The sequence below is a fragment of the Brachycentrus maculatus genome, unplaced genomic scaffold (assembly GCF_059751285.1).
Source record: "Brachycentrus maculatus isolate JH-2025_06_01 unplaced genomic scaffold, ASM5975128v1 h1tg000008l, whole genome shotgun sequence".
Taxonomy (NCBI): domain Eukaryota; kingdom Metazoa; phylum Arthropoda; class Insecta; order Trichoptera; family Brachycentridae; genus Brachycentrus; species Brachycentrus maculatus.
In genome coordinates, this window is record NW_028280763.1 from 649,058 (window position 1) to 668,938 (window position 19,881).

At 37.4% G+C, this 19,881-nt stretch overlaps 1 protein-coding gene across 8 annotated transcripts in view; it reads left to right on the forward strand.

Moving 5' to 3' along the window:
* The first annotated feature begins 252 nt into the window (after positions 1-252).
* The window catches only part of LOC148313575 (protein lingerer-like), a 50,412-nt gene continuing 30,783 nt past the window's right edge, over positions 253-19,881 (forward strand). For 6 of the 8 annotated variants that reach the window (XM_088260679.1, XM_088260693.1, XM_088260687.1 and 3 more), the window contains exons 1-10: positions 253-374; positions 5,319-5,627; positions 7,256-7,409; positions 10,390-10,596; positions 11,252-11,430; positions 13,061-13,171; positions 15,065-15,188; positions 17,073-17,164; positions 18,555-18,743; positions 19,354-19,542. In XM_088260679.1, the coding sequence (XP_088116805.1) occupies positions 5,355-5,627; positions 7,256-7,409; positions 10,390-10,596; positions 11,252-11,430; positions 13,061-13,171; positions 15,065-15,188; positions 17,073-17,164; positions 18,555-18,743; positions 19,354-19,542 (1,518 nt within the window). In that variant the 5' untranslated portion in view covers positions 253-374; positions 5,319-5,354. The remainder of the gene's footprint in view (positions 375-5,318; positions 5,628-7,255; positions 7,410-10,389; positions 10,597-11,251; positions 11,431-13,060; positions 13,172-15,064; positions 15,189-17,072; positions 17,165-18,554; positions 18,744-19,353; positions 19,543-19,881) is intronic. The other 2 variants (XM_088260701.1, XM_088260734.1) reach the window with 1 other exon arrangement.

The following is a 19,881-nucleotide window of genomic DNA, read 5'->3' on the forward strand; positions in this document are numbered from 1 at the left end:
ATGATTACAAACAAAACAGCAATCACATTAAATCAAAACAATTTTGTTCGTTCTCCGAAACTGATTTTTTACTGATTTTACTGATTCAAAAGACACGGAGCCTTTATCGACGTATGAAAATGTTTTCGAATATTTTTCATATTTATTATTTCTTTAAAAACCATATTTTTGTGCTCATACAAAAAAATGTGTTCGTTGTAAAAAGTCATTTTATTTCATACTTTATTTGTTTTTATTCCGATTCAGAAAATAATAATTTTATTTGTTTTGGTGCTATCTTCATGTCACTGTCAACCAATCAGATTCATTGGCCATTTTGTGAGTAAAATTTTTGGTCACGTGACTAGACTGCGTTTTGAGAGCGCATTCTGCAGGTATGGTTATTTTTGATTAAAATTGTTGTGTTTATTGTTTCACGTCGAAATACGAGCCTAGTTTTGCGGGTAATATCGCCGAGTATTTATATGTTACGGTTGTTGTGAAATTTGCGAAATGGTGGCCGTAAATCTACCGTTTTTGCCATAGTTATTAAGTTGTCATTATTAATCCACGGTTGCGTTAAGAATGGCGTCCCTCCACATGGTGCCGCTGAGGTCAGGTCTAATGCGAAAAATAAAATGAAAATGGCATTGCTGAACCCCTGAAACGTCCAGAAATGATTCGTTTGAATCACTATTTCCGATTCAAACGGCATTCTTTATATAATCACGTAACGCGGCCGTGAAAAGAGTGTTGCCGCATTTTCTTCCCCTGTCTCATGATTCATTGTTTGACTTCGTTTTTTAATCTTTCTAAGTGTGTTTCCGAAATCAGATCAGTGGCTAAATCCCGCGACTTGTCGATACCGAAAAATTACCGCTTCGAAAACTTTTACCTTGAGACGTCGGGCGTCCAACGTATTGTCTTGTTTCATTTGACACACCGCAATTTGTTGATAACTGAAACCCAAATATTACCTTGACTTTTCGTCTTAAGGATAGCGGTTTTGAACATTATCTATTACGCTTAGAGCAAAACAGATCCAGTATTTCAAATATGTTTTCGGTTTTTGCATTATTTTGCGATTTAAAGTTATGCGTAATTACGTTTCTGTTTCTTATCTAAAGTGCACGGTGTAAACAAAAGAAAAATATGTTCGACAAAAGTCACTAAATTACGGTAAAAAAAATTCTGAATTATGTAAATCATGGGAAGCCATATATAGGAAATTTGTGCGGTTTGATATCGGAATGTGCACAGAATAAAATATTTTTCATTATGATAACTGAGAGTACATTTTACAAAAATATTTTTAAATAAAAAAAAATACTAATCTTATATTTATTTTTTCTCTTTTCCACATACGTTGGTTCATAAGATTCTTTATCTCCATCCACACCCAGATCGTGCATAGGGAACTGCATTGGATTGATGCAGTGTTGACTTCATTGTTAACCATATGGCAATATGATTAGTTTTACACTCCAGCCTTTTGGATTTACAGGAGGCATATGTTAGAGGGGATACAGATGGTGAATGTGAAAAGGTTTGGGGCTAAAGACGTTACTGATTTATGGGCAAAAGAATGGAAAAGGGATTATATGCAGGAGATAGAATATCAGAATCAGCTAGGACAGGGGTCGGCAAAGTGTGGCTCGCGAGCCACATGTGGCTTTTTAAGGAATTTGTGTGGCTCTTTCTTTGACAAATTAAAAATGATATTTTTGGAGAAATTGTTAACATTGTTAATTTTGACCATTCTCAAGCTCGGATAAATATACATGATTACAAAAATCCCATAAAAATTTAGATACTGGTATGCTTATACATAGCGGACCATGACCATTCCCGTTTTCAGTGTTTACACTAGGCTCAGTGATGCCAGATTCCCGTGCAATCGGTTTCTCTACTACGCACATTCAATAACCGATGCCGAAAAAATATCATTTGTAAAGCTGAAAATATACTGTTGACTTACGGAAATAAAACATTGAAAAACAAATGTCGATCAAAGATAATTTACAATGTAATAAAAATTTATTAATTTTTGTTTCTGTTAAGCTTTGTATTTTTAAAAAAATAAATACATTTATTGACATCTAAAACTTGTAATCGTAGAATTTGAACCTACCAATGGTTATTCAGATTAGGAGGATGGTATCATTACTCGATGATATCTCCTTGTGTATTGACTTCTTAATCCCGCATTCATAGTGCATTTCAATAGGTCCCTTTAAAAACGATAGAGGTTTCACTGTATATACTATAGTTAATTTGATTTCGATTGTGGTAGTGACCAATCAGCTTATCGGAAGCAGAGTAACGTTCAAATTGTATTTAGCGCAGTATTAATGTGAATCCACGATTACCTCGACTGAAAATCTGTGTTTGATTTTTCTTGATTGAATCCACTTTTACTAGAAATTGCACTTCGATCTTTTATACATAACATTGGCAATTTTATTTATGACTTTCTTATCCTGTTTTGTTCAGCACACTGCAGCTGTAGATAAGCAATATATTGTCACCTCTTCCATTTGTGTTATTACAATGTATTTCTAATCTCTCTTCTTAAAATAAACTCAATAGGTGCTGATTGCATTTTTGGGGTTATCATGTTAAGTGTTGTTGACGCTTTTTGACCATATTGTAGGCTGTATTGCATTATCATCGTCAGGCTAGATGGTGGATGCTACAGCACAATCTGAATCTTTATTCATTAGCTCAAATTAGACATACTGTAGAATTCTTCAGCCTGGCTATTTTGACGGGTCCCTTATTTAAATCTCGCTCTCTAGCCCAAGGTGTTGCCGTAATAACCCAAACAAGCAATATTAATAATTATAATACAGTTAAATACTCAATTAGGTACTTTTTTGTTTATGTTTATTTAGTTTTGTTTTCCCGATAGCCATTTTTTTCTGAACTTATAATATCCTTTATTATGCTTTTTATATTATGAATGCTAATTTCCGTTTTATCAATGACAAAAATCTTCCGAAATTGTCTTCCCTACCACCAATTTATGACTTTTATATCTTGAAATAAAATTTTAAATAACCTTACCAACGAAAAGGGTTTCTGCTTAAATTACTCCACAAAAATTTGTAAAAATTTGCTTTCTTTTTAAACAAAATAATGTACATTCCTTGGTGTTTTAAAAACACATAAACTGGCTACGAACCCTTATCTTTATTCAACACGACTCCCGTCGACGTGTGGCTGCAATATTTGTATGGACACGGCAGCCGAGTTTGACGCACAGAACGTTTTAAACATTCAGATGTACCTATTGATTATTCCGAATAGACCTTTTTTTACCATCTTTGAGGTAATATTACAAAAATGGCACTATATCTTCTTTTGTCTCAATCCTGTGGATTGGTCTGCAGCAACAAATGACACCTCCTTCGCCACTCCGGTCTGTTTTTCAAGAACTCTTCAGCTACTCATACGACGAACAGCCCATATTTTCTCATTTGTTCCCTCGATCGTTCCCTCTATTACCAGGTACAGGAAACCCTTCTGTCTCAATACGTGACTGATCCATTTAGCGCGCCCCTTGGAGATACTATATAAATTATCCAAAATTATGATTTTAATTATGTATATAAATTATACAGAATTGTTATTATAATCTATGTATATGAAAATTTCCCATCTGTTTGTTTGTACTTGATGCATTGCTATATTAAGCATAGGAATTTTTTAAATCTTATATCTTCATTACATCCTCGGGGAGTTCACTGTATTAAAACACATAACAATATGTGAAAAGTATTTTAACCATAAAAGAATACTCCATACGAAACTGTAAGCATGTGGGATTTTAAAATGTCATATTTAAACACTGTCCATTCTTTGAAAACAGAATTTGACATTCGAATAACGAGAAGCCAGAATAGTTCAAGTACTCACTGCTTTAACCTGTTCATCTGAAACAGATGGGCAACGGGAAGCAAGATTGGATTATTTATTGTAACTGCAGACAGTTGGTAGAATTCCATATTGAATTGTTGGGTAATATTTCCAAAACAAAACAAGGTTTGTTGGATTGAATTCTACATTTATTTATGTATATTTTAATACATGACGCGTTTCGTCTTTTTAGGACATTATCAAATGAATCGAATTCTTATCATAATTAGATAATAAGAATTCAATCCAACAAACCATGTTTTATTTTGGATATATTACCCAACAAAGCAAGATTGGAAGCAGTTGGAACACGCACTGCTCAAACCCATCTATAAACTCGCATTTTTTTTAGTGGCAATGCAATGCATGCCGGGTACACGCTAGTCTTAAATATATATTAAAATGAATTTATGTTTGTTTGTTGGTGACTTATGCATGCCTTTACTGCTTATCCCATCACGATGAAATTTCGTAAATATGTTGGATGTGCATCCGGGAAGGTTTTCGTATCATTAAAACCATTCCATAATTCGATCTGACGCTATTTTAAGGTAAAAAATAAATCCAGTACTAAGAGTCGAAGAATCCTTGGAATCTACTAAGAATTCTATAAATCTACTAAAAATCCAGTACTAAGTTGGTTACGCAATTTTGAAAGTAAACAACCGCTCCGATTCTATGGCATCGCCACTATCAAATATTAATCGGATCCATGCGGCTCACATAACTGTATGTGTTTTAACAAAACATGCCCCTTACGCGGCTGACATAAGCGTATGTGTTTTTACATTGCTCCACGTTTCAAACCTCAGTTCAACTTGGAGGAATTTTTTTCATGGTGTGAAACTTTGGATAAAATGATACGTCAATCCTTGGCCTTATGACATCTGTTGAAATATCTGACTAATAATTTGAAACATCACAAGGATAAATAAAAGAACAGATCCCTGATTTTTCTTGAGGTCAGTAATTAGTCTGTGCCATAATCATGCCCTATATCTGTCTCACTCTCGACGCTACGCATCGCTAGTGGGTAAGAGTGGCACACGATGCATACTTTGATTTATTTATGTTACGATCTTATTTGTTTATATTACAATATATTTCAAGAATAATGTGACACACTTGTATTATAGAGTACCAAAAAGGCACAATGAATCCCATTGAAATTGTTTCTTAACTAAATACATGATAAAAGTAATCATTTAAAAAACAGCAAAATACTGCCACGCCACGCACAAGTGTCTCTCTGGAACAAAGTTAACGCCGTTAAAAGGTTAAATAAATACAATAAAAAACGAACACTTTCTTTTTTCTTTCATCGCATCCTTAAACACTCCGAGCAACGCCGGGCACTACCACTTGTTAATATATAAATTATCTGAAATTATGATTATAGTGTGTTGTATCTTTTTTTCCAGCTAGTGTTGTAAATAGTGGCTGTAAATATTGTAAAGATGAGTTTGGGGGCGCGAGCTTCCAGCAAGGGGGGCACGAAGGCGGGCGGGCAGGGGGCCAAGCACAACCACGTCACGCACCGGAACACGGACAGGGCGCAGCGCGCGGCCGGCGCCGAGTCGGGCGACGAGGCCAGCTTCATGCAGAAGGTGCAGCACCTCATGGAGATGTCCCACCGCTCCGAGGAGGAGGTCTGCTCCGCGCTGCACGACTGCGACCACGACCTGGCCAAGGCCTGCGACATGCTCTTCGAGGAGACCGACAGTTCACAGGTCAGTTGACTTACTCGCCCGCCTGACAGTCGTAGGGACTTAGCGATAGTAATTTATTTACAACGTTTTGAGTGTGTCCAAATACTTGTTTATAAATCTGGATTATTTCCAATTAGGAGTTATTTTTTAATTTACGAATGAGTGAGGAAAGAACGGTAAAACAAATTTACGAGGCGAATGTAATTGGAAAAAGGAGCCGAGGAAGACCGAGACACACTTGGCACAATCAGGTATGCCAAATACTTGAAAGCGGTCAGGTTAGGTGTCGAAACAATCAACGGGTGTGTATGAGGAGATGCATGAACGTGGAAGAGGCGAGGAATGTTTGCAAAGACAGAATGGTGTGGCGTTCTATTCTCTCTGCCTACCCCTGCGGTGAAGCGGCGTGATGGTTAGTTAGTTTAGTTTTAGTTATTTTTTAAATCTCAACAAAGATGTTGAGACAGTGAGTATTTGGACACACTCTGTAGTGTGTCCAAATACTTGTTCACAAATGGGGATTATCTCCAATTAAGAGTTATTTTTTATATAATTTTTAAAATCAACGTAAAAAATTAATACTAATTGCAGATATCCAGATTTGTGGACAAGTATTTGGACACACTCAAAATGTTGTAAATAAATTAATTAGTCAAATTTTAAGATAAAATAAATTGAAAATCGTGTTTTCAAAAGTTTCTCAAGTATATGAATAATATCCAGGATTCGGATCTTACATACAGATGGAAAGAGTCTGCCTAATAAAAGCTTTCCTCATGACCATATGTATGCGCTAATTCACTAGATGCCTCTAGTGAACTCGCGGTGACTTTTTGTTGAAGGGATGCTGGACATCAAATGTTAATACTCATACTTACTACGTACTAGATATCAGACAGAGGATATATGCACTATGTTTTTTAATAATAATATTTGTATGATTTGAGCAGCGCCGTTTTTGTAAAAAAAAATCACACTAACCACCCTACTCTCGGGTTATTTTCAGGCATATTTTTATAAACAAGCAAAAAAATCACGTTTGTTGTCAAAATATATTGGCAGGTATGAAACCTGACAAAAATTTGTCAGTGTATCCGGTACGCAATAAAATATTTTTGGAATAGATATCTTTTCTCGATATAGATCTACGCGCAGGTCAGCGCGGATTGGTGAAGAAAAACTGCATGTATCATATCGCTCACTCCTTTCAAGAACGTCATAAATCAAAAATTGTCAATTTTCAGTTGTGCATGTTTTTTCGGCATGTTCACTACAGGGCAGAAAGTGTTATTTTGCATTTTTAAGTAAAGGTATTGTTTAATTATTTTTTGAAATATCCTAAATATTTTTCAAATGGAGAAAGAACCTTCAGGTTTTATCTAAAAAGATCTGTTGCGCAGTAAAAAGTTCAATAAGTGGCTTGATATTTATTTTTAAAACATTGTATTATATTTTTAAACTTTAAAAACGTTGTCTTAAAAAAAAGTTTTTTGATTTATGACGTTCTTGAAAGAAGTGAGTGATATGTGATACGTTCGTATGTGTAGGGTAGTTAAGGTCGCTGTAGAAATATAAAAATGTATGATGGATGGACCGCGCCTGATGGTCACCCAAATATTTAAGTTCTTAAATGTGTTTCTCATCGACAGGGTCAGTGGCAGACAAAAGAGAAGAAGAAAAAGAAGGTGGCGCCGGTCGCCAACGCAGTTGGGGCGGGGGAGGGAGAGGACTGGGGCGAGGGGCTGGTCGTCACACCTGCGCCGGCACAGCCCCGTGAGCCCCGCAACGGTCCTCGAGGTCCATGTGAGTACACATTTCTCGGCCAGATACCCGGTCCCAACTGTTGCTGAGAATACAAGCCGACCTCATCTTTCGCACAATTCGCTATTTTGCACATGTAACCTTTTCAGTCCGGAGTAAAAAGAAATCAAACCGCGTGTTCCGAAGGGGGTACTGGCAATACCCCAAGTAAAATGCTAAAAATACAGTTTTCATACAAATTTGACGTAAGTCAAAATGTTTATCATACTGTTGTTATTCTTTTTTTTCCATAATAATTTGAATTTTCTGCAATAAACATAATAATTTTCCAAAAAACATAGTTGCGAAGAAGTTCTCTGCGGAAATGACATTCAATTCCACCCGAAGTTCAAACATCACTGGCCACTAGTAGCGCTTCGGCCGGAAACGATGCGTGCGAGAGGGGGTGAGGAGAGAGAGAGAGAGAAGCATACTACACAGCAAATTCTAATTTGTCATTATATTATGGTGAAAAAATAAATAAAGAAAATTCAGACAGCGAGAAACAATACAAAATTACATTACGTTGTAAGAACAGTTTGGACAGTGAAACTTGGGTTTGGGAATATCTGTCCATCTGCAGCCTGATTTGGAGGTGAACAAATTTTCTTCTTCATTTCTACTGTTGTCTTCCATATCTACGGACTCCACGCTGTTAGAATCAGATTCATCAAGTTCTTCGATTATATAGTTATCTACGTCGGAAGCATCATCTTTATTTTCTAACCCTAAATCGCTTTCATCATCACTTTAAGATACATCAGTGTCCATAAGTTGCTCAATCATATCATCTCTCAATTTTTCTCAATCTCTCATTGTTAGGGTAAAGTAAATATTAAAATGATGACAATTTAATTACAATGTAAAAAGGCAGATATTTATAAAATAAATATAAAAATGCAATTGCGCTAAGAAATGCCAGTAGATAATTAAAATTAATTATAATTCCTATTAGAAACGAGAAAAAACACTTGTGTTTGCCAAATAACGCTTGCGTATCGGGAACACGATGCACACGCGTGCAAATTTGACGATGTACCGCCGATGACTAAACTGTGGAGATAGATACAGCGCTAGTAAAGAAATTGATACCCCCTTCGGAACGGGACAGTTTTAAAAAAATATATTTTTTTGCCAATAATGAAGAAAAAAAATATTCCATACAGTTTCCTTTTCACACAATGAAATGCATATGAACCAGGTCCGTACTGTGAAAATTTTTATGTACGTACTGAATTGAATGTGATCCCAATGGACAACGCATATCTCAAGTGCGTAGGGCGATCCATAATAGTACTTCATGTTACAGAAATCTATGAAAAAAAGAAGAAAAAAATAGTAAAATACAACTCTTGACAAGTTTATTAAGAAAATATAATTTTTATTTAATATGTACTTAGTAGTAGTTTTTTATAAAAACAAATTAAAATGTACAGTTTGTGGTGTATTAAAAAAAAATTATCCCTCTACTTTCGAACATTTAGCTTTCACATACATTTTCAGGAACCAAAGTTGAGGTCCGCCTGTACTTGCAAATGTGCGAGATACAAAAAGAAGCTTGTAGCTGTCAAAAATGCGTTCCTCCATATGGACTGATTTCATTACACCTTCTATTTTTTTTATCTTCATTCATCTCACCATTTGAACATCTCGCTCACTCCTTTCAAGAACGTCATAAATCAAAAATCGTCAATTTTCAGTTGTGTATGTTTTCGGAATGCCCAGAAAATGTACTATATCCCAGAAAAAGCGGCATATTTTTACGTAATATTTACCCGCTACAGGGCAGAAAGTGTTGTTTTTGCATTTCGAAGGAAATGTATTTTTTAATTATTTTTTTAAATATCCTAAATATTTTTCAAATGGAGAAAAAACCTTCATTATTTGCCTAAAAAGATGTGTTGCACAGTAAAAAGTTCAATAAGTGGCTTGATATTTATTTTTAACAAATCTGTATTATATTTTTAAACTTTAAAAACGTTCTCCTGAAAAATCAAGTTTTTTGATTTATGACGTTCTTGAAAGGAGTGAGCGATCTATCAAACGTTGTTTTGCCGCACTTTCATATGAAAGGTAGCATTTCCACTACATTTAGTATATTTTCATCTCTCTTTCGCCAACATGCTCCACTTCCATACATTCATAATACATTGTTGGTGTAAATGATTCCACTAAAATAAAAACAAAAAAATATAATGAAGAACAACTGTTAGCAGTATTTATAGAGCCAAAGTGTGGTGGAGTGGAGCTGCTGAACTGCACTGCTGAACCTTTTATTTCTCCACACAATGCATCATTGAAAACACTACGGTAAATGTGTAAGAATCCCTTATCCATGGATTTACCTTGTGTGTACCATGGAGCAGGGTGCAAACAAAAGGGGGAAAAAAATTACATCCTCTTCATTTCTGTTGGTTTGTCCGCCTCCGTAGTGTAATGGTCAGCACGCTCGGCTACCGTTCTGGAGGTCCTAGACTCGTGTCAACTTTAGTATGTAGCATAAAGTAGAGTTTTTAAGTGGTATTACACAAAGTGAACGATGAATGATAAAGAGAGTGTTATTAGATGTAGTATTTACTGCGCAGTAGAGCTTTGGATTAGGATATTTCAGATTGCAAAAATAGGATTACAAACAAAAATCTCTTTGAACTAAATCAAAATTCTGTTTGGGAAATGGGTGTTATTTATTCTAGCCCGAATTGTTTTGTGTCCGCCTCCGTAGTGTAACAGTCAGCACGCTCGGCTACCGTTCTGGAGGTCCCGGGTTCGATTCCCAGGAGGGTTCAAATAAATATAAATCATTTTTTTCACTCTAATATTTATTCAATATCACCCTGGACTGGTACCTGAAGCGGAGGGCTGATCATCTTTCCGTTATGTGTTAATGATCAAGTTAACACTGCGTTTATATGATGCAGTGCCCTATGCACCATCTGGTGTTGATAAGAGTTTGAGTGAATGAAACATTTCTGTTGTGTTCTAGACCGGGGCCGAGGCGACTACGACGAGGGTGACCCCCATCCGGGGCGGGGCGCGCGGCGCGGCAGGGGTGGGGCTCGCGGCGGGAGGGGCGGTGGCCGCGGGGGCGGGCGCGGCGGCGTCCGGGGCGCCCCCATGCGCGGCGGGCCCCCGCGCGGCCCCCCGCGCCCCCCAGTCACACAGGAGACCGAGAGTTGGGACACGCCCAGTGGTGAGTGGCTGCAGTTTAACCTATCCAGTAGTAAGATATTACAATATTTTGAGTGTGTCCAAATACTTGTTCACAAAATCTGGATTATCTACAATTACAGGAGATATTTTCATGTTCTTTTTTGACATCTCACCAAGTGATTGTAGAGTGATTGTAAGTGATTGTAGAGTGATTGTAGGTGATTTTAGAGTGATTGTAAGCGATTGTAGAGTGATCACTTAAACCAGCCTATGACGGTCGTCAGCCCCGTAAATGCCCAGACTTCCATATTCTTCTTCATCTTTGATGAGATGTCAAAAATAATATAAATTTAAATGTATGTATAAAGTCTTGTCCGCCTCCGTAGTGTAATGGTCAGCACGCTCGGCTACTGTTCTGGAGGTCCCGGGTTCGATTCCCAAGGGGGGTAAAATAAATATAAGTGATTTTTTCACTGTAATATTTATTCAATATTACCCTGGACTGGTACCTGAAGCGGAGGGCTGATCACCTTTCCTTCATGTGTATACAATCAAGATAACACTGCGTTTATATGACGTAGTGCCCTTGGGTACCATTGGGGTGCGTGTAAGGGTTTTAAAAAAAAAAAAAAGTATGAAAGACAAATTTTCTGCATTTCGTACGATGTTCTCAATAGCGTTCTCCCGTTTTGTAGAAAACTGGGGCGACTCATTCCCCCCCACAGAAGACTGGGACAATGAAGAGTGGTCCGGCTCGACCAAGGTGTTCACCCCCAGCTCCGCACCCACCGCCGCTCCGGGCGAGGAGAATGCGGAACCTGAGGCTGTGCAGCTCACCCCGTCACTCCAAGAGAACCACACTGCGCTCCTTCAGGTATGTGACCGGTGGCTGAAAAATATTTCAATTAACAACACGGTACTATTGTGGGCAACCTTTCTATGGAATGAATTGCTCTCTATGGAATGGAAGGATGGACACTCACACAGGCACTAGAAAACCGAATAGAGGCGTTTCAAATGGGTCTCTATCCTGCGAGTTTCATGGCGTGATGGGGTAAAACAAATTTATGAGGCGAATTTAATTGGAAAAAGGAGCAGAGGAAGGCCGAGAAAATCATGGCACGATCAGGTATGCCAAATACTTGAAGGTGGTCACGTTAGGAGTCGTAACAATTGTAACGATACATTTTTTCTTTTATATTAATTTACTTAGATGGCTCAGGGTTGAACATTTTTGCTCTTTGGATTCTCAGGGTGGTATAGCGTGGATCTTCAATTGCATTATCTGAGGAACTTACTTGGGTATACAACACTCTCATCAAATGACAACACTTAAAATCATTTTCACAAAGGGTTTATTCGATGTTATGGCAGGCAAAATGTTTACAGGATCACAAAGATTTATAAATACGAATTATAACTACTTATTAATTCTAGAGACACTGTACCAGACGAGACTAACTAATGTTTGTATTGTTTGTCTGAATTTAAATTAAAACTAGCATAAAATGATAGTACCTAGGTATTTGGAGGTTATCACTAAATGGAGAACTGTCAATCCGCTGTATAGTGACATCTGGCGAGTAGTGCGGTAAACTTGAATCCGCTAGATGGCGACGTCACGATGACAGGACGTGGCGCACTGGAAACGGTTGGATGATGACGTCATCTGGACACCGGAAGTGTTTGGGACGAAGACCTCTGATGATGGACTATAGTAGACTTCGAAGCTGGAGAAATGAATCTGAAGATATTAGGGCGCACGAGGTTAATGAAGTTGGCGGGAATAAAACACACAACGCCAGTGTGCACGTGTATGAGAGGTTATTTCAGGACGGAACACGTGCCCAGGACACAATGGCTCTCTGACGACTTGGTTTTCTTGAGATTGGGTCCATCATCCGATATCTTGGCGGAGAGGTATGTGATGTTCGTGTCCGATTAACTCTCGTGAGGACACAAGTTTGAATCTGGCTAAGTTAGGTTATGTTGTCTCCATTTTTATAGGTTAACTTGGGTTCAGATCACAGAAACAGTACATTTGAACTAGAGCACAGATTTAATATATATAAGTAACTTTCGTTAACAGATTATTGACTTAGTTTTATGATAAAAACTACAAATTATCGTGAGCACGATGATCCGTGCGCTCGGTAGGAGCGACCTTTTTCGAATAGCGTGGGGGGGCTGCGTTATGTAGAGCGGCGGAAGTGAAAAGATGTAAAAAGTCACGTACACAGTTTGTGAATACGTGATTAGTAGATGATTATTTAAATTTGACGCGTAATACCGTTTTGAGTATTACACAATCGGCGGGTATGTATGAGGAGATGCATTAACGTGGAAGATACGAAGAATGTTTGCAAAGACAGAGTGGTATGGCGTTCTATTCTCTCTCCCTACCCCTGCGGAGAAGCGGCGTGATGGTTAGTTAGTTACAGTTTAAATACAATATGTTTTTCTCCTTAAAGGATGAATATTTGAAGGTCTATGTTTGTTTGCAGGATAACGGGGAGTACCACATAAAGCAGCCCCTGGTGGTAGGAGAGCCCCCCACCCCAGCACAAGATCCCGCCGTTTACGGATACAGCAACGCCACACATCATATACCAAAAGTAACCAACCCATATTACTGCACACACTTGAATAATAATACCATAACATCACATCCGTATGCCAGAGATGTGCATTAATCAACTTTTATTAAGTGCTCAATATGCCCAGACTTCCATATTCTTTCTTCTTCGTCTATCTTGAGATATCAAAAAGTAATTTAAAAAGTAACTCCTTAAAGATTCTTCTTTAAACCCTTATCCACACCACAATGGTGCATAGGGCACTGCATCATAAAACAAAGTGTTATCTTGATTGTTAACACACCAAGGAAAGGTGATCAGCCCTCCGCTTCAGGTACCAGTCCAGGGAAGTATTGAATAAATATTAGAGTGGGAAAATCACTTATTTTTATTTAACCCCCCCCCCCGGGAATCAAACCCAGGACCTCCAGCATGGTAGCCGTCCGTGCTAATCACTACACTATGGAGGTGGACAAAACCAAAAACAGACTAGTCATATTGGTCAAAACTTTTCCTTACTTATATAGCTCTTTGCAATCAATGGGTAGATATTGCTTGAACATAAAGTATAAAGAAGAGGAAAAAAAACCATTTACAGTAAATTGTATTTTTGTTTTTCTTCATCTATGTTAAGATGTGAAAAAGTAAAAATGTCAAGTGTTTCATACTTATGAATGAATGATTACAGAAAACACTTGTTTATTACCACTTGAGTTTTATTATAGACTACATGTTTCAGAAGTTAAACTTCCATCATTCAGGTCTGTATAATAACTAAAATATAAAATTGTTCTATAAATAAGGAGAGGGAAAGTAAGGGGAAGGGGTTAGTCAAGGAACGGAGTTTGAAAACAAAGTAAAAATAGAAAGCAATGGCGAAGAATTTTGAAACAATATATTATTTAATAAATTATTATTAGAATTCAGGTTTTTTTGTATTTCTAAATTTTCAAGATAATTCATAATTTGGCCTTTATATGGAACAAGGTGTAATAATTTTAATTTATGAGAGTGAAATGAGTGATTAGTATCTATTATATGATTTGCAAATTCCGAAAAATAATTACTATCAAGACCGCTATGATGTTCTTTAATTCTAATCTTTAAATTTCTCGCAGTTTGGCCAATATATTTTCTATCACAATCTCCACATAATATATTGTTTCAAAATTCTTCGCCATTGCTTTCTATTTTTCCTTTGTTTTCAAACTCCGTTCCTTGACTAACCCCTTCCCCTTACTTTCCCCTCTCCTTATTTATAGAACAATTTTATATTTTATATTTTAGTTATTATACAGACCTGAATGATGGAAGTTTAACTTCTGAAACATGTAGTCTATAATAAAACTCAAGTGGTAATAAACGAAGTGTTTTCTTTAATCATTGTAACATGTCTTACCACAAAGTTAATGCCGAAACAATAAATAAAATACTTATGAATGAACATTCTGATTTGAATTTTCAATTACGTTTTCGATGATGAATTAGTATAAAATATTTTAGACGTAATTGTAAATGAAATCAGCTTACATTGTTATATTTTATTTTAAAATATTGTGTAAACGTTCAATAAAATGTTTAAAAAAGTTTTTTTAAACACTTTGTAAAAAACCATGGCATTAAATGGTTAATAAAATATACTTTTCAATACATTTTTATGGATCTTCTTATTTAAATATTTTATTTTAGATTAATGTTTTACTTAGTAAATACCACTATTTCTTAAAATCTACTGTGACACGTGTTTCGATGCATTCCGCATCATTTCAAACACCGTATAATGAAAATGATGCGGAATGCATCGAAACACGTGTCACAGTAGATTTTAAAAAATAGTGGTATTTACTAAGTAAAAAATTAATTAAAAATGGATAGATTTTACCACAAAGTGACTGCCGAATCAATTAATGAAAGTTTTATTTTTGTTTAAAGGCGCAGAGTCCAGTGGCCATGAGCGTCTCCGGAACGCTGTCGGCCGCCCAGTCCCAGTACCTGTCTCAGCTCACGCAGAAGTCGGAGGCCCTCAAGCAGGACAGGAGCCTGCTCAACTCCCAAGGTATGGCTTCACCGACTAATGCGATGGTCATACCGACCGACATAACAGTACTGTCAGCAATCTGCCGTAAAAGTATCTGAACAATCGGTTCAGCATAGCGGTACTATCGGCTGTTTCTATTAGAGCTAGACAACTATGTAAAATATATTATTTTTTGACATCTCATCAAAGATGAAGAAGAACATGAAAGTCTGGGCATTTACGGGGCTGACGACCGTCATAGGCTGGTTTAAGTGATCACTTTACACACATGTAACATTCACCAATTCTACCCATTATTAACAACCACACTACTCAAATTCTTGGAAGTTCTATACATATGAACCAATTTTGAAATATTGTTCTTGAATCACTAGAACTTCACTAGAGACATCTATTGGTAATCCAGATTTGTGAACAAGTATTTGGACACACTCAAAATGTTGTTAACTATGTAGATGTTCAAGTGTATCTCTGGGTTAAATTCCCTGTATTTATTATTGACAGATGAAATTAGAAAATTAACTAGGAAATAAATAAAAATCCGTTTCTCTAATCCTTTTATCAGTTTGCAAAATTTAAATTTTTTATTTGTAATTTAAGTTTTGATTGGTAAATACCACTGTTTCTTAAAATCTATTATGACTCGTGTTTTGATGCATTCCACATCATTTTAAAACGCCAGATGGAATCTATTGTAACACGTGTCAATAGATTTTAAGAATTATTAGTATTGTAATGTTATGGACGGACGCGTCGCGTGCGCTACGTGCGCGAAGACACTTTGTGATCAGCGTACGCGTGCACTTGATGACGTCCACATTAAACAGGACACTTTAGTCCCCTTTTTGTCAGGAGGCAGGTTGGACTGAAGCGAGTATTAAATAATAACACGGTATCGACTATTTATATTTATGTTTATTTAAAAACAAACAATACGGCAGTCAATACTCATGTGCTTCCAAACAGCTCTGTTAAGTTATGTTACACCCGACTCTCACGAAATACCAAATTAGACTATGTTAAAAACCCTCTTGCTTTAGGGTAGAGAATCATAAAATGCTGTACCGATTTATGGTCATGGGAACGCATACTAAAGCCGGACAACATATTGCAAGCAAATGACGAGTCCCTCGACTTTCTAAAAAAGGACAATAAAAGTGCGAATGAGAAATGGCAGGGCCATTACATACAGTATTTGACCTTTCTCTTACAATGCTGAAATAAAAACCGGTGTTAGTCACTACACAATAAAAAATTAGCAATTTTAAATCGGAAAAATACCAACATTCATAGCTAATCCTCTTAATTAATTATAAATAAAGTAAAAAATTATAATAATTTAGATTTATTTGCTGAAAACATAAAAAAAACATCTGGCAACGCTCACGGAACAAGCATAGGTCCATTCTAGTTGCAATCCCAAGAGCTACTGCTGACTACCGCTAGCCGCTAGCCGGAGGAAAAAACACGACTGAGAACAATGCGTTTTAAGCTCCTAACGCTTTCACAGTGCAAGTATGCAAGAGTGAGATGCGAATATAGTGTCGCGCTTCCCGCACACTCTTCACCGCTGTTTATACGCGAATTTGTTTCCGATATTCACAAAATACCTCGAATAATAATAAATATCCGATGTACCCGATAAATTGTGATTATTATTAATATTGTATATATTATATTTATAGAGATATTGATGGTTATCAGAAGCAATGTGTACACGGTACACAACACCGGGAAGGGAGGGTTAACAAGTAAAATTGAAATTATTGTTTTTTTTTTAATACCATCCCCATGATCTTTATTGATATTTATTTGAATTTGATTTTTTATTCTAAGACTCCACAATCGGTTGGACGAATTATTTACAGGATGGATTGAGTGACTAAGTTTGTCTCATTTCAGTGTACAGCACGAACTACGGTGTGTACGGGCAGTCGGACATGACCAGCCAGAGAAAGCCCTTGCAAAGGGTGAGGGTGCCACCACCTTCTAAGGTAAGGAAATTATAATTTTAAACAATTTATCACCCATGTATCTTCACCAAGGCTTTTTTTTAACAAAAAAAGTCCCGGAACTCGCTTATAAACTCCCGAAAGAGGTCCTGGAACTCACTAAAAAAAATTGTTCAAATATCATTTAAATATTCATTACAATACCATATTTCATCATTAATACGAATTATATAAATATAGAGTGTAATTACGTAAGCGCCAACATTGTTTCAGCTAATTGTTTTTGAAAATTAAAAAAATTAAATTATTTGTGAAAGGTGCCGGAATGCTGTTCCACCGTGTTACATGGGAAAAAAGCACTGATCTTAACCCTTACCAGGCCAAATTTCTAATTTCATTAGACGTGGATTTTTTCCTCGTAGGTCCCATGTCTAATGTTTTTCGATTTTTGTTAGTATTGTTAACACATTGTTCGGGGGAAACGGTTAAAAGCGTCTTTAATATACTGTAGGTATAGAGCGGGAGAAGCTTATAAGCGTTCTATTAGCTTACTTTTGTTAGAGCACGAGAGACACCAAAGAACATTGTACTGATCGGAATGGGGTTTGCGGTTACTTGTTATCAGTATAATGAGGGTTGGGTGGATTGTCTGAGTATAATTAGGGTCGGGTTTGATGAAAAACGGTCTAAAAAAAGGAAGCAAATAGAACGCTTATAAGCGTCTTCCTCTCCCTACCAACAATATGTAAATGACACTTTTAAACGTTTCCCGCAAACAATGTGTTATAATAAAATTCCAACATTAAAAATGATGTTTAAAGTTGGTGTTGCAATATTTCCAATAACCATTGGTATATTAAACCATATCCGCTCCCTAGGTGGAGCATATAGAGTCCACAAACTGTCTCCAGGCTTTTCTGTAGGCTGCCAGCTCCCTTGCATCCTCCCAAGTCAGATCCGCATCCCGAAGTTCCGACGAGAACTGCCGACGAATTGTCAGCAGTGGTCGTCCTGGGTGGCGCGAACCTGATGCCTTGTAAAAGAGGCAAGCTTGATTAAGGCTCTCGGGAGGCATGCGGAGTACATGGCCAAGCCAACTGAATCGCCTTTTCTTGACGACAGTTGTGACCAAGATTTGCTGCGTCCATTGGTATAGCACAAATTAACTATAACATGCAGGGCCATGGCGTGGTTGGGTAGACGCTAGGCTGCAAAAACTGGCGTCGCGGGTTCGATTCCCGCCAATTTCGAAATAAATTCAGTAAAGATTCCAATTGGTCTGGGTATGTGTGATGTGTTTTTCACATTTACCTTCCCTATCCTTGCTTTCCTACCTGCAGACAAGCGTTTAAAAATACAGGCTTTGCAAGTTATGGTTTAGTTTGGAAAATACAGGTAGTTTCCCCATTCACCGAACCCATTTGTTTTCCAGATTCCCAGCAGCGCTGTGGAGATGCCGGGGGATCTGGGCAGCGGGTCGGCCAGCTTGCTGGACGTGCAGTTTGGAGCCCTGGACTTCAACTCCGACTCCTCGCCCTTCCTCTCCGAGCCCGCTGACACCTTCACCAACTCTGTGAGCTCATGTCTGACTTACAATCTAACTAAACCACGGAGCACAATGGTTATTTTTATACATTTTTGATTAACATTGAACTTTATTACAAATTTACCAGTCAACAGTTTGTTGAACCACTTCATTGCAATTTATTTTTTTTTTTTTTAATGAAAATTCAAACAATTTTGGAGCATTTCGAGAATACCTCTTGCATTTTAGAATTAAACTCTTTTTGTGAATGTGATGATATGTCATCACAAGATGTGTGGGTATGTCAAAAAATAACTCCTGATTGGAGATAATCCAGATTTGTGAACAAGTATTTGGACACCTCTGTAGTGTAATGGTCAGCATGCTCGGCTACCGTTCTAGAGATCCCGGGTTAGATTCCCAGGGAGGGGTCAAATAAATATTTAAGATTTTTTAAATATTTATTTATTTATTTAAACTTCATGTACAGAAAAATAAGTACAAAATCTTTCAACCAACCAAAATATTTCCCTGAAGCGGGGGGCTAATCACCTCTCCTTCATGTGTTGACGATTAAGATAACACTGCCAACATATGATGCAGTGCCCTATGCACCATTGGAGTGCGGATAAGGGTTTGATGATGATGATTTGGACACATTCGAAATGATGTAATTATCATAATGTTTATCTCGTTACATTTCCAGACGTCTAGTCTGGAGCACGCCCTGGAGAGCGGCGCGCCTACTTCGGCAGCGCCGCCCGCGCCCGCGGCGGGCTCACTGCCCCCCGCCTCTCCGCACCCAGCCGCCCCCCTGCCGCCCCTCAGCTCGCCGCAGCAGCAGACGCTGCCCAGCGACGCGGGCCACTACACCGCCCCGACCTCCACTCAGATGGTAAATTGGCATTCATATATATATATATATATATATACATTCTTAGCCAGTTGGGTGCTACGAGCGCGTTAACGCGCTCTCCATTTCCGTGCTCGCCAGGAGCGTGCATACCATAGAGTTGCCGTCACGGCCGAATCTGATTACAGTGATTTTAGTGTCGATTCTGATGATTTTTAATTTTTAATTTTTTTAAATCATAGTGTGTGTGTATACTTTTAATATTAAACTAACATAAACAATTACTTTTGACATATAATTAAGTTTTCATATTTTCTATGACAAATCTTGTGACAACCCTGCACCATGAACAATTAATTTTATGATTATGGATAAATGACT